We start from the raw sequence: 15810 nt of genomic DNA on the forward strand, positions 1-15810 counted from the left end.
TTTAATTGTATTTAATTGTTACAATAAGTTCAAAGTGGTCACGTTTATTTAATGCATTTACCCACGTTTACACTGAAAGTTTTACTCTGTTCTGTACGATTTCTCAATTGGGGTTCATCAACTGTCTGTTATCCATATCCTTCAAAATATCTTCTTTAATGTTCTACAGAAGTTGGAGACTCTTGAAGGTGAGTAAATGATGACAGAACTTCATGATAACACTTCATTTTAAATCAATTTTTGGGTGAACTATCCCTTTAAGTTTTAGCATATATACAAATGTGTTGCAAACAAATAGTTCTTATAAAGTTTAAATAGTTCTGATCTCTTAATTCTTATGAGATCAGGCTAATGGGTTTGACAATTTTTTAGTTTTAAGCACAGCCATGATTTTTTGCTACCTACTGTTGCCATAGTGCAAGATAAGTCATGAACATTTTAGGTCATTTTCCAAGAAGGAAAATAATTTTTAAATGCATAACTCGAATTTAAGAGTTCACTAGCAAAAAGTTGACCTCAAAACTTACAACCACGGATTAAAAGTCATAAAACTCAAATTTTCCATTAATTTCATACTTCCACTACAGTCCCTGACTTGTCAACCTACCTAGTGCTAAGGTAGGTCGCTGGGTATGACACCATGATGTACACAACTGAAGAGGTGATTTGTAGAGGAATTGACCAACCAGCCTCCGGGACGGGAGCAGTTTTGTGCCTTGGTGAGAGAGAAGATAAAAATGTCTTCGAGAGAACAGAAAGAACATTGTAACATCAGACCAGATCGCAATCACAAATCAACTACTGATCAAATTATCTGATTATCTGTCAACAATATCACAGATTTCACAGTGCCAGCATTGAGAACAGACAACTGTTTAACCAGAGAATCTATTGGATGATTGGCAGTGCTAACAAGTGTGAGAAAGAAGCCACATTTCCACACACGTCACATCAAAGAGCAGAACAAGCATGACACCATTGAATCTGACTTGCTGAACTTGAGTCACCCTCACCGATGACCCCTTTTATGGCTTATGAGGAGCGTCGCTCATGAATGCCTCTGATTTTGCAGCACATGGTTAATGGTGACATTTGGCTGTCAGGGCGCTCCGAGTAAAAGTGTCCCGCACACACAGTGGCCTGCGGCTGGGGCTCTAACAATGGCCCAGCCCACAGTGGACACACACACTTCCAGCTGTGGCTGACCATCCTGGCCTCTTCTCCGGCTCCCATGAAATTGGAAATTATCAGGGCCGCTTCTGGTGACAAATCATTGTCTGTGTGTTCCTGCCACTTTCCGAGGAAGAGAACAGACCCAAGGAGGGAAGAAACTCTTTTTGATGGGACTTGAAGGCTGACCTTGTCACCCTTATCCTTCAAAATGCTGACCCCACAGAGACGGACTCAAAGTGTGGCCTGAGGTTGACTCTTTTTAAGTGCTACATTGATCTTTAACCGTTCCCACATTTCCTGGAGAGTTATATAGTCTCTTCAACATGCCAACGGCAAAGCTGGATACTTCCATCTCCCCGTCTATACCTTTAACTAGAGGCTTGTGAATGGGGTTTGTATGGTAAACCTGAGGTATCTCCATTGACCTCCAGCTGAACTTTGCTGTACCCACAGCATCTTTTCAAACTCATGCTACTGTGGCCAAAAAAGGAGGCAGTATTTGTTTATAAATAACGTTTCCTTTACAGACCAATCGCTGCTTGGCTAAAGACTGAGGAAGTGAGTTGGGCTCAAGGAGGAGGAAAACAAAAAGATAATGGGAAAACTGCCAGTTGTGTTGCCAGAGGCCCGGTCTCAATATCAAACTTGATTCAGAGCCAAATACAATATGCCTGTGAAAAGGAAATCAATCCTGTGCTAAATTTCTTACAATTAAACATTTATCAAGGAAAACTAAGTGTGCAAACTGTAATAGTACTCTTGCAAAGAAGTACTGCAGTGGTACTGAATGATCATTACAGGGGGAGCAATGCAAGTTGTTGAAAAGTTTAGATCTCAGTAACTATAAGGTTTTTGAAATCAAGTCAATGTTTGTTTTTAAACTTTTTACATTAGAATAGCTTAAGTTTAGCTGGATTCCTGCAAATTAAAGTTCCAGTATCATGTTGTAATAACGTGAACACAATAAAAGTGCAGGGACATATACATAAAACAGGAGTCCACAATATATCTAGTCATCTATAAAGGTGGACTTCCGATGGAAGGTGAGCTGGGTTCTCAGGATGAATGTTATTCATAAATGTCATAGTAGGGCAAGTTGTCACGTACCTTAAATATTAAAAATGTAAAAATCACAGTATTTGATGGGGGGGAAAAAAATAGTTTGACATTTTTCATAATCGTTAACTCTTTAGATTTTGCTTAAAAATCTAACCTAACCTATAACTGGTCATTAATTGTCATTATTAGCGTGTTACTGGTTTTTAGTGACAACTTGTCCCATTTTTTTCCTGGTTAATAACAGTAAAAATGTTCAAGAGTTTTTTGGTAGTCAAATCTTTAAGCTAGAAACTGATGACGACCTTGCTTTATGAAGTAACCAAGTTTCCGAAAAACAAACCGCAGTTAATGTAATCATTGACACAAACGTTGTAAGGATTTTTCACCTCTCTCGCAAAAAGCAACATTATTGCGTGAATAAGAATAAAATCACCTTTACGAACTGCAGCAGATCACAAACCGATCTGCGACTGGGACAGAATGGAAGTTCTGTGGTGATCCTGTAAGGTTTTCCAGTAGTCTTTTAACTCATAAACTTAAATGGAAACACTGCCTAACATCAAAACGTTTTCTCTAGGAAGAACAGCTCATTAGTGTTCTCTTGGTTAACAATCGTTCAAGAAGATAAAAGGCCTATAAGCACATACGAGGAGGCTTTCCGCACCAATCAGCATTTGCTTTTTTTGGGGGGGGGGATTTCAATGAGGAATCTGCAGACAGATACACAAAAGCATTTCTTTAAAAACTTCTTCCCTAGATTTCAAAATATATTTATAAGTGTAGTACATTCATGGTATGTCAAGCATTCTCATCGCAAGCAACGTTGGCTAATGAATCTGTAAAGATTAGGCCTACACAAAATCTGACCTCTTCACATTTTATGTGCTGAATGTTTGGGGAAATTGTCTTTTGACTTCCCGCTTGCTGTGAAGGTTTGGGAGACATTGACACGATGACCACGGTTTTGAATATGACAGCTCAAAAATTATTTATGCTTATGTCCAGACAACCGCCATCAATGACAATACATCTTGTTTTCATGTCATGTACACCAAAAGGGTTGTTTTTTGAATATCACTACAGATTTATTGTTGATTACTTAAAAAAAAAAAAAAAAAAAAAAAAACACTTAAAACTCTCGCCAGTATATTGACTTTGTTCGCAAACAATATCCACCAGTGTTTATTGAAATCACAGAGGTAAAAATTATTTAGAAAAATTGATTAAAATGGCACTTTATGACCCACATTAAGATGCACTTTATGTATCCTAAATACACAATTCAAAAAAAAAGACATTTTTTTTTCTTTTCCCTTTATATGTCAAAACAAATATTTTAAACACTTAGAAAACCAATATTTTTTCCGTTATTTCTTTTTTATACAAAGAGGATAAACACGGAGTCGGACAAACCACAGGGTTACAATATTGTCACCTCACTCTCTGCTTGTTTCGAGAAACACTATAATTCACTTTTTGTAAACTTCAGACAGACAGCGAACACGCTAACAAACTAACAGCTTCTTACACGGACATGAGAAGCCAATGGAGCTTTAGAATGGAAAGCAATGGCCATTAAACCTTTTCATCTTTACATTTAACTACTTAGAAAATATACATGAATAAGAATCTCTCTTTGCGAAATCTTCTTTAACTTGTTCGGCCTGTTGATGGGGAGAGAACGAAACATTTAAAATAACCCATGTGCAACAGATTTCAACACAGAAACAATACCAGCTGAAGTCCTGCCCAGAGACAGCACATGTAACACGACTGACCGGCCAAAAAAATTTTATCTCAATGACATCGACCTTCCATTTTACTTCAAATTAATTTTATCATCAATTAAATGAAGATATAAGCAGAATGACGTATATATCTGAAGGTTATGTCTTTGGTTTGCTGACTTGCAATTGGCACCGAAATAAAAAAAGGCAGAGAAAAATGGCAAAGGAGATTCATTTGTTATTCGTTCAGCATTATCGCAGCTTTTATAACACGGATGTTTCAGATTTTCAAGGGGGCTCTCAAATAACAGAATCTGACCCGAACCTTAGAAAATAAATATGATAAATATGTCTAAAAGTGCTGGTAGAAATAATTCAGTAAGCACACAAGATGAAAACACAGACATGCATGAGATGTGGAGAACGGGTCGTTCTGTTGGTCCTGGGGTGTTTGTGAGGCCACGTCTCAATTGGCTCTTTTCTCCCTAAGTAGTGTACCTGCTTTCTGTGAAAGCTGCTGCCAAAGGGCAAACTACTGAGTGAGCGAGTGAGCCGTTTGAGTTCAGTCCTGTCTCACCACTCTTTCTTCTTCTCATCCATTGACACTCCGCCTGGACCTAGTGCTACTACCAGCAGAAGGCCTCCGATCACCGACGTGGTCTGGAAGAAGTCGTACTTGAGGAAGTCGTGCATGGGCTTGTAGGCTGGTATGGTCCAGAATGCGTTGAAATACACGTTGATAGCCAGCAGCCAGATAACCAGGGTTAGGGCGGCTAGTTTAGTCTTGAAACCGATTGCCACCAGGACAATAAGAGCTGTGCCCACCAGGTTCTGCAAGATCTAAAACCAAACACAGATACTTAGGAAAAAGGAAGTCAGTGAGACATGACACTACTGTGAAACTGACACAGGAAGCAGGATTTGAAACTACAGAAATGCAACAGAAAACCTGGTCACGTATGCCCTCTAGTGGTGAAAGGGCTGATTACAACGACACATCTTCACATGTTTATGATAAATGGCGCTCAACTGGTTTTGGAGCCCAGATTTCACATTAAACATCATTAATTGAAACATTAATATTATTATTACTGCTGTGAATTGGATAGGGTAAACAATACGGCAAATTATCAATGTCTGGTTTCCAAATACACTGCCGTTCAAAATTTTTGAATTAGTAATTTTTTTTTAAAGAAAATTAATACTTTAATTCGGCAAGGATGCATTAAATTGCTCAAAAATGACTGTAAAGACATTCACAATGTTACGAAAGATTACCATTACAAACAAATGCTCTTCTTTTGAACATTCTATACAATATTACTGTTTTTACTGTATTTTTTTTAACAAATAAATACAGCATTGGTAAGCATACTTCTTTTAAAAACATCTTGCTGACCCCAGACTTTTAAACAGTAATGTATATTGTGTGGTCCTCTATATATGCCTAATATGGATATCGGATGAATTAATGGCAAAATACCAAGTATAGACATCTGGCCTATAATGTCAAAAACAACAAAAGATATGCAAACCATTTCTTTCCTCCCTTTTAAAGGTTGACAAGTCTAAGTATGTATTTTCCTATCCTAAAGGCCCATTCACACCAAGAACGATATCTATAAAGATAACGATATTAGCGTCCACACCAGCAGATGATATAGTCTGTTTATTCTAAGCGCACACTCGTCTGCCGCTTTAAATTCTTGAGCTGGTTACAGCAGGATGGATTCTGATTGGCTGTCAATGTTTTTATCGTTCTTCATCAGCTGGAAAAAATCATTCTGAAAGTGATTCCAACGATGTCTTTTCTCATTATAGCTGTGGTGTGGATTCTGCCATTCTTTAATATTAAGAACGATTTTTAAAACTATATCTTTATAGTTATTGTCCTTGGTGTGAACAGGCCTTAAAGTACAATTGAATGATCTTAACATTTTGTCCTGGCTGTCCATGACGATCAGAACAGACTGTGACAATGTTTGACATCAGTGCTGGTAATGGTCTTGCCTTTATAGCCTGCATGTTTACAAACTCTGAGCAGTCTGACAGTCCTATCTATCATAATACACCATTTATATAGATAAACGGAACATAAACTGTGCGTTTCAGGCTACATCATGATGCAGTTGACACAAAAACTCCACCAACAACCCACATCCTGAGCGTCACAATCACAACATCATCTGTATGATTGCAAACCTGAAGCACTTATCTGCAGAAACAGCTGAACCCTGTGCAATAAACTTTTAGACCTTCTGCCAAGTCATAAGATGTGGTTTACGAGCACATTAATAAAGCCAGAAAAGGCCAACTATAAACGATAATGAGTCTCCACATTCAGTCATATGTAAACAGGGCTGATTGAAGTCTTAAATTCAGTTCTAAGCTTGTTTCAAAAAAAGTGTTTAAAGATAAGCAAAACATTTATATAAAAATGTGTTATTGAGAAATTGTTGTAATATTCTAAATGCCATTTTCCGCTGCAATTTCAGTAGATATTTTTTATGTTAACAAATTAAGACCTTGATCAGAATAAGGATGATGTCCTGATGAAGCATCAATGCAAAAAGTACTCTTTTTTAAAAGTAATAAACTATGCAAATAGTGTACAGCACCATTCAAAAGTATGGGGTTAGAAAGATTTTTTTTTTTTAAATAAATTAATATTACATATTAAAATGTAAATAAAATTAAACTCTGAATAAAGCTTATTTAGCAATGATGCATTACATTGACCAAAACTGACTTTTTACAAACCTTTTTATACATTTACAAGTTTTATTATAGATGACAATTAAATTATGTAAAATCATTAAATTAATAATAACAATTCAAAATACATATTTTATATATAACTGCCACTCATTAATGTAATGTTATTTTTTATTTTCATAAAATAATATAAAAACATAAAAAATTATAATACATGACCCCTGTGGGTTTCTACATGTGCTGCTATGAATTTAAAATCAAACAAGTTAGAATATTTATTGTGATATTATTTAATAACCATTACCTAGTTTGAAAAAAAAAAAAAAAGTAATTATTTTTACGCTAATACAAAGACAGATATATTATTTTATTTAATTAAAAAGATATTTAATTATTATTATTTATTTAATAAAAATCTTTTAGTTAATTTAAAAACAATAAGGGGGGGGGTGCAATACTGTTATCCAGACCATTTTCATAACTGCATTACACCAATCAGAACAATATTTTCTACAGCAAAGAGAACTTAGTGCTAAAGGTGCTTAATTGTCATGAAAACGATGTCACAAAAGAAAAAAAATCTTAATCCTAAAGATTTTGAATCCTAAAACAGGATATTCTTTACGTGCAACAATTTCTGTTTTCCTTTTGATTTCTGGATGAAATATATATATAGAGATTTCTTTGTGATTCACCCATTTACCAGCCTGAGGATATTTGCTCACCGAGAGGAAGCTTGTGTCAAAGTGCAGCAGTGTCATAAACATAAGCACCAGCAGGACTCTGCCACCCAGCTGCATGTACTGTTTCGGAGAGCTCTCTCTCATAGTGGGAACCCCAGCAAACATACTCCTGCCCTCAGAGCGTGACTCTGCAAGCAGCAGCAGCAGCCCTCCACCCAGGGCCAGATTCCTGAAACACAGGCGAGAGAAGTCAAGAACGACAAGATCAGAGCACAAAACACAGGATGATCTACTCACTCCAAGCTTATCCTGCAAAGAACTTACCTCATCAAAAACTTTGGGTCCCAAAGAATGCTATAGGCAACAGTCTGAAACAGATAAAGCTCAGGACTGTAATTATACAGTTTAACTCAATTAAGAGTCCTATCCAAAGATAAGATCTAATTACAATCTTAAAGAACACAAACAGAATGCTCTCAGTCTCACCTGTAAGGCGATGATCCCAAATAATCCGAAGCAGGCATACTGTACAAAATTCCTGCTCAGGATCAGTATACAACCACCTGTTAAACACATAATAAACCATTCCATATAAAAATCTGAAGATGTTCCAAGTCGCCAGAGACATTTGCGTTGAACAAACTTCTTACCCAGCTGTCCGAGTAAGTTGATTAAAACAAACAGTGTGGCCAGGAAGAAGCCACATCCCCACGTCGTCTCAATATATTCTTTCTGCTCACTCCACTGAAACCACATGCGAATGCCGTCCTCCAGGAATGTGCTAATCAGACAGAGACGCGCTATGTGGGGCAGGTACTGCTTCGTCACTCGAAGGAACTAGCGATGAACGAAAAGACAAAGATATGAAAATCCTCAAACGTAGGTATATGCAGCAGCAACAGTAATGCTTGCCTCAGCAAACACAAATAACGTGTAATGTCATTCTGAACGCGACTATTTATAGCAATAATTTCTGATGAAAAAGGCACAGCTTTATGATCATGTACATGACTACAATTAGAGCACACATCCTAGGTCAGCATAAAGGACCTTGTTGAGATACACTACCGTTCAAAACGTTTGGGGTCAACTTGTGAATGTTGTACTAGTTTTGGTGTTTTCAAGGCCGAAACAAGGCCATCAGTGTCATCATCATCTCAGCTTATTTATTTATGGCCTAATTTTCAGTGTCATTTTAGTAAGTTGATTAAACCCCAGCCAGTGACAGCTAACTTTATTGCAATTTTTTTAAGTGTAGTTTTATCACACAGCAACAATATCAAAAATCACATTTTTGTTCATACAACTCTCATTCAGCATTCCTGCCTTTTTTGACATGTAGCATGTATTCATTTAAAGAAATTAATACGTTTAATTCATAATGTTACAAATGATTTAGATTTCAGATAATGCCATTTCAAACATTTTGGGTTCACAAAAATATTAAAGCAGCACAAATGCTTTCAACATTGATAATATTAAGAAATTCCTTGGGCACCAAATCAACATATTAGAATGATTTCTAAAGGATCATGTGACACTGAAGAGTGGAGTAATGAAGCTGAAAATTCAGCTTTGCATCACAAGACTCAAATACATTTTAAAAATAGAAAACAGTTATTTCAAATTGCAATAAAAAGTTCACTATTTTACTGTACTTTTATTCAGATAAATGGGGCCCTGATGAGCATTAGACTTATTTCAAATACATTTTTTAAAAAGTCAACATAAAAGAGAAGGACATTTATTAGTCTAGAAAGCTATTATAAATCCATCCTAGTGTGAATATTTTAGATTTACACAATCTTCATATTACATCCAGCCAAGCGCCGAAGCAGCTCTTCAAATGAATGCTGCTTAATTTTTAACCTCTGAGCTCCAATTACCCTTTTCCCCACATTTTCAGTCAATATCAGAGCACAGATGGCCAAAAGCACATCCATTTGAAACTGATGACTCATGAGCACAAGGGTTACGTCTCCAGCATTTGAATATCACTGTGGTGTGCTAGTAATCAATCTTTTCCACTTCCTCCTGCAACAGGTGATGAACAGAAATATTCAGAGATGGATAAAGATACTGCAATTTACTCTTCCAGGAAGATTACAGGATATTATACGCTCACTGCTTAACCTGTAACATGAGCTGGCTTGTTGAATTTAAGTAAGAAATGTAAGAATTAATAATATGCTTTTAATAAACAATGGTAAATTATAGAATTCTGTTATTTGTGATAAAAAACGAGCAGATTGTAGGATTACTAAAATGTATATAATCTGCCTATACATGGCAGGGTTTCATAATAACTGGACACTCTAACGCAAGCTTTGACACTGGCCTCTGCTAAGCCCCGCCCCCGGACGATCCACATCAGCACTAAGAAGAAAACGAGCCAATCAGCATTCAACAAGTACCAAGCAAGACTAAATGAATGAGAAGAGACCTCAAGGCCACTGTCTGCCTGTGTGTCAACACTTTACTCGTAGTCTGTGTGCCTGGCGGTTGTTTGACTTGTTTCCAAACAGCACAAGAATATCAAAGAGTACAGATTTGGACTCCTGCTACATGTCAAAAAAGGCAGGAATGCTGAATGAGAGTTGTATGAACAAATGTAATTTTTGATATTGTTGCTGTGTGATAAAACTACACTAAAGTTAGCTGTCACTGGCTGGGGTTTAAGTTAATCAACTTACTAAAATGACACTGAAAATTAGGCTATAAATAAATATGTTGAGATGATGATGACACTGATGGCCTTGAAAACACCAAAACTGGTACAACATTCACAACTCCATTATACACCCATACAATAATGACATATTTATAAAGTTGATTTCTACTATCAAGCCCAAATTAAGCAGAAACAACACAGCACGAAAAAGAGCCCCAAACACACATGCAACAATCGTGCATATCCTGCAACGTAAACAGCATAAAAATGCATTAATGTCCTGCTGTCGATTTCCTATTGCATATGGGCAACACAATCTCATCTTTTCCTAATCAGTCATCTTAAGATGACTATTTTATGAGTAACATACCCTCTTGCTTCATCATATTAACGGATGCTTGAATGCACTGATAAAAATGATTCAAGGATAAAGTTTGCATGCTATTCAAACATTTTGGATTCACAAAAACACAGTATATATGAATATTTGTCAAACAGTCATATATCAGTACGTTACTCGAAAGCAGCCCTAGAAAGCATAAGGTAGTTTCACTCAACTAGACTATATAAGTATGTATGTATGTATGTATGTATATATATACACACACATACTATCTTAACACTAGTACTTCGGTCCTTCTATCGTTCTATTCACAAGACTAGTTAATTAATAAACAAACCTCATTTGCAGCCAAGCAAACATGACCCGAACTATAGACGCAAACATGGACTTTCCTTAACTTAGAAAGCGTTTGTTTAGTAAAGAAGTGTGGTCTCCGTGATTTACTGTGCAACTTGGCTGGCGGGGCCTTCTGTCCTCTCACCTGATCCGCCACGTCCTCCGCGCTGCTCATCAGATCATTTTGAGCCATGACACCGAAATCCGAGAGCCGATTCCCGTCTGCAGGACACCTTTGCTTGTTTGTGCTTTTAATCGAGATCTATGTCCGCTCGCAGGTGTGTTACAGGCCTCGTACTAGCCTTGCTTTGCCGTCGTCCGTGTGTGCACTGTGTACTAGAATGCCATCTCCGCCCCATAATGCCCTGCAGGTTGTTCTGTCGTCCCCTGTAGGACACACATGTATCTGCATGCCACGTGTACTAATGCAGCCAGAATATAGCAATAGCCTACTCTCAGTTTGTAATGACATACATTTTCATAGACTGTCCAATTGCTAACAAGTTTGCAAATAAATAAATAGATTGAGGGGAAAAAATGTAACCACAATGTATGTCACCAAGTATTCAAGATTGGGGTTATGAGGGAGCTTATACCCAGATTCAGAATGTCCACAACCTTGTCCAAATCGTATATGGAAACATTAGTCATGTATTTGTATATTTTTATATCTATTACTGGTCTATAATATTAGCCAATTTTCTTATGATTAAAAAAAAGAAAAAAAAAAGAAAAATGGACACAAGATCTGTCCACTTTTAACCAAGAAATCTGTTCTACTTTTGGACATAAATTGTGGATATTAATGTTTTTGCTTCCTTTTCCCACCTGATGTTAAATGGAGGTGACTGAAACATACCTTAAATTAATACGTATTAAAAATAATGTATAATGATGAATAAGAATTAACAATGAATTACAGTTCATTTAACACCAACCGAGATTAATAAATGCTGTAAAAACATGTTGTCCAACAATTATGACTATTATTTATAATTATATATAAAATGCAATTTAATAAAAGGAAATGAGATTTACAATATTTATGAATTTAATTAGTATTACTTTAAGGTCTTCTTTCACAGATTTCACAGAAACACTTGATGAACTCCTGTGAACATGAAGATAATTTTTTTTAATTTGGTCTCTTTAAGCTCATTTGACTGTGTTCTCCTCTGAGTTCAACTGTGATGCATGACACAAACTGCGTGTGGATGCTGAGCTCATATTTTCTTGCTCTTCTGAGTAATGCACAGGGTCACAGGATGTCTTTTCTTTTTCACTGGACACATATTCTCTGTGCAACACCTGAACACTCGAGTCGGGCCTATTGCTTTCTTGACAGTGTGACTGTTTGCTTGACCCTGAGCCACAGTGTGGAGTACATATTAAGTGCTTCATGACCACGGCAGGGCTCTGTGGAGCTACAGAGTTTTTTGAGCATGGAGACTTGGATTTGTGAGGTCTTTTAGATGGCTTAAGCTTTCTCAAGTGTAAGCGCTCTCTTGAGAAATTGACATGTGGTCTGTTGAGATCTGGTTGGCTGCTGTCACTGGCACAGGAAGCAGTGAGCTCCAGGCCTTGAGGGTCGCTCAGCGGGCTGCTACACGACACATCACTCTCACAGTCATCCTGAGGTGCCTTTTTCTGCATCTTTAGGGCATTGTGCTTCTGAAAATCAAATACAAATCGGAGCATTTTGCATTGAATGAACTTTTCTGAAATTTTTTTTTTTTGTTTAAAAACTGTTCTTACATTATTTAAACAGCCATATTTCTCAGTAGTGATATAGTCTCAGCCACATTACACTCAACTTGATCTGATCAGTCCATCATACAGAGCTGTTCAGACATGTCAAAATTCACAATACTGCCCATCAAAAATTTGGAGTAATTAAAATATTAAAAATGTTTAAAAGTCTTTTATCCTCACCAAGGCATTTATTTGATCAAATGTACAGCAAAACAGTAATATTGTCAAATATTATTTATATTATTAATAAAAATGATTGAAAATATAATTTAAAATAACCATTTTCTATTTGAATATATATATTTAAAATGTAATTAATTCCTGTAAAAGTAAAGCTGAATTTTAAGCAGTCATTACTCCAGTCTTCAGTGTCACATGATCCTTCAGAAATTATTCTGACATTCTGATTTTGTGCTCAGTTATTATCAGTTATAATTGGTGCTCAATTATTGATAATGGTTCTTATTCAATTTTTGCTGCTTAATAATTTTGTGGAAACGACGATAGATTTTTTAAGGATTCTTAAATGAAAAGAACAGCATTAGTTTGAAATAGAAATCTTTTGTAACATTTTAAATGTCTATATTGTCACTTTTGACCAGTTTAGTGTGTCTTTGCTGAATAAAAGTATTAATTTCTTCTTCTATTTTTTTCTTTAATTGTACTTACCCCAAACTTTTGAATGGTAGTGTATAACTATCACAGTTTCCACTATGCAGCAAAAACTGTTTTCTATACATTAATAATAGGAAATGTTTATTGAGCAGCAAATCAGCATATTAGAATGATTTCTGAAGGATCATGTGACACTGAAGACTGGAGTAATGATGTTGGAAATGATTACATTTAAATTATATTAAATTAGAAAACAAGTATTTTAAATGAAAGATATTTAACAATTTTACTTTATTTATTTATTTTACTGTTTTTTTAATCAAATAAATCCAGCCTCGGTGAGCCTAAGAGATTAAAACATTAAATAAATCTTACCGACCTCAAACTTTTGAACAGTGGTGTAGGTTTAAAGAAATTGCAACAGCTGATTTCAGATTTGCTCGCCTCTTAAATGGCAAACACATTAAGGAATAACTGTAGATACCATATAAACCACTAAATTCTAATGTCAAATTCCCTCTTCTTCCTCACCTGTAAGTTCTGGAAGTGCATAAGAGATCTGCAGTGAGTTTTCCGTGCAGAAGACTCAAAGTGGTAGAATTTATGACACAGCTTACAGAGGAAACCAGCGACAGGGACCACAAAACTAGTGCCTGAGGGTCAGAAAGCAGTCAGATCAGTCAGATTAACTTACTCACAAACTATTCTTTGACAGTCTACTCTAGAGAAGTGCTTGAAGCCCAGCACTCACCATAATGTGTGTCTGGATCATATGCCTCATAATCAATCGTCTCTTCAAGAGCCATATCCCTATGAGCAGGATGCTATAAACAAAATTCAAGTAAAAAAACTCCAAAAGAGACTCAAATTTAGGAAAGCACAAGATGTCATGCAACTAACCTTCTCAAACACTGCAATCTCTTCTTCATTTCTATCCTCCTCATAATCATCTTCCCCTTCGAAGCAGCCAACAGCATCCACAGTTATGAGCTCCTCCATAACCTCTGGGCCACCTTCATTTCTTAACTTAAATGTTCAAAGAAATACGTTTTATTGATGTCATTTTATGCATTTTGCATTAAAATGTCTATGAAATACCCAAACAAACCTTCTCAACCCTCCGTTTGTGCTCAGGAGACTTCATATGCTCAATAAACTTGCGAGGAGTTCTAAAGTGGCGCTCACACAGGGTACAGAAAGGTCTTGAGGACACTTTTGCCATCTAATGAGGAGACAAGACATAGCATTTTCATATAGTTAGTGGTTAAAACACTGCTCCTCAAGTACATGTGGATATTTCTGTGGTGATTAGATTTGGTGGTATTTTTGTTAATGTTGAGATCACCTTGTGCTTCTTAGTTTGTCTGTGCTCGATGAGGTCACCAGAAAAATGACACTGGCAGTTTGGACACCATCGCTGATGACCCATCCTCCTCTCTCTGTTACAGAGCAAAAAACTGCTGTGTTCTAAATGCAGTGTTGTGTTGTCATTTTCTTTTAACGATATGCAATAATGGAATACTTAATATTTACATTTTTTAAATGTGAGTTACATACACTACACTAACAAATTACTGTACATTTGGGGTTCTATCCAGCAAGGATGCATTAAAATCATCAAAGGTGACTGTAAAGACCTTTACATTGTTACAAAAAAGTCTGTCAAATAAATGCTGTTCTTTTGAACTTTCTATTCATTGAAGAATCCTGAAAAATGTGTCACAGTTTCCACAAAAGTATTAGAAAGTACAAATGTTTTCAACATTGATAATATGGCAAAACTGATGTTGTCTATGCCATTTGACTGTGAAAATATGAAGTTTAATCAACAGCCTAAATTGTGTAAGTGCCTGCTGTGATTCAGTTGACTATAAAAATGAATAAAAAGTGTTTTCAATTTTAGAAATTACTTATTTTTTTTAGCTTGTTATTACTTACTTATTAAAAAATAAGTTATGGTAGTATAAAAATAATTTATATTATAAAACATATCAAACAAAACAAGAAAATAAAGGTGCTATGAAATTATTTTGCCACTTTTTACTTGATACACTATGTTTAGAGTCATTAAATCAAAGTTGTAAAATAGTATAAATGTTTTCCAAAAATGTACGAAACCAACATGAACACAAAGATTAGAGAATTGATTTAAACTAGATTTTTTTAAATTTCCTTCCTTATCTTGGGTATCTCAGACCGTCACTGACTCAAAACCGTTCTGACAGTGCTACAGTGTTTGTTTGTACGTCTTTCGAATGAGACGTTAAACCGAGGTCCTGACTCTCTGTGGTCATTAAAAATCCCATGGCACTTCTCATAAAGAGTAGGGGTGTAACCCCGGTGTCCTGGCCAAAACTGCCCCCCTGGCCTTTGTCAATCATGGCCTCCTATTAATTAATTAATTAATGAGAGTATAGTTCCTAGCCATATCGGTCTAGAAAATCGCAACTTTTCATCTTCCGTCGGTTTTAGTACACGATGTAACTACAGAAGAGTCAAGTTTTAAACAGGAAAAATATCGAAACTCTTTGGTCATGTTTGAGCGAGATGCTAACGACCTTATCAGATTCAATGATCTATGCTAAGCTAAGCTAAAAGTTCTACCGCCAGACCCGGAGATCGGCTGAATGGATTCGAAAACGGTAAAACTGAAGTTTAACTCTAGGGGAGTTGGAAAATGAGCCTATTTTCAAAAATAGTGGAGTGTTCCTTTAAAAAAAACTCCATTCAAGAATC

At 36.1% G+C, this 15810-nt stretch overlaps 2 protein-coding genes across 2 annotated transcripts in view; both read right to left on the reverse strand.

The window, feature by feature from the left end:
* Positions 1-3551: 3551 nt before the first annotated feature.
* LOC107688631 (surfeit locus protein 4-like) lies at positions 3552-11128 on the reverse strand. Its single transcript, XM_016486346.1, has 6 exons — positions 10853-11128; positions 8008-8194; positions 7844-7920; positions 7682-7725; positions 7400-7586; positions 3552-4799 (listed from the first exon to the last, which is right to left on the reverse strand). The coding sequence occupies exons 1-6, from the start codon at positions 10898-10900 to the stop codon at positions 4533-4535; spliced, it is 810 nt and encodes a 269-aa protein (XP_016341832.1). The 5' UTR covers positions 10901-11128; the 3' UTR covers positions 3552-4532.
* A 656-nt stretch (positions 11129-11784) lies between these two features.
* LOC107688644 (cip1-interacting zinc finger protein-like) overlaps positions 11785-15810 on the reverse strand; it is a 4658-nt gene continuing 632 nt past the window's right edge. Inside the window, exons 2-7 of the mRNA XM_016486356.1 lie at positions 14420-14513; positions 14183-14296; positions 13975-14100; positions 13826-13898; positions 13606-13727; positions 11785-12378 (exon numbers count right to left, since the gene is read on the reverse strand). Of these exons, the coding sequence (XP_016341842.1) occupies positions 11863-12378; positions 13606-13727; positions 13826-13898; positions 13975-14100; positions 14183-14296; positions 14420-14503 (1035 nt within the window). The 5' untranslated portion in view covers positions 14504-14513 and the 3' untranslated portion in view covers positions 11785-11862. The remainder of the gene's footprint in view (positions 12379-13605; positions 13728-13825; positions 13899-13974; positions 14101-14182; positions 14297-14419; positions 14514-15810) is intronic.

The sequence above is a fragment of the Sinocyclocheilus anshuiensis genome, unplaced genomic scaffold, assembly GCF_001515605.1.
Source record: "Sinocyclocheilus anshuiensis isolate Anshui unplaced genomic scaffold, SAMN03320099.WGS_v1.1 scaffold805, whole genome shotgun sequence".
NCBI classification, from domain to species: domain Eukaryota; kingdom Metazoa; phylum Chordata; class Actinopteri; order Cypriniformes; family Cyprinidae; genus Sinocyclocheilus; species Sinocyclocheilus anshuiensis.

Excerpts from the sequence above, each read along its gene's own strand:
- LOC107688631 (XM_016486346.1), bottom strand. The coding sequence starts at position 10,900 with ATGGCTCAAAATGATCTGATGAGCAGCGCGGAGGACGTGGCGGATCAG. Across the intron at positions 8,195-10,852 it reads CGGAGGACGTGGCGGATCAG|TTCCTTCGAGTGACGAAGCA; the intron begins GTGAGAGGACAG and ends GTTCATCGCTAG. Across the intron at positions 7,726-7,843 it reads TTGGGATCATCGCCTTACAG|ACTGTTGCCTATAGCATTCT; the intron begins GTGAGACTGAGA and ends TATCTGTTTCAG.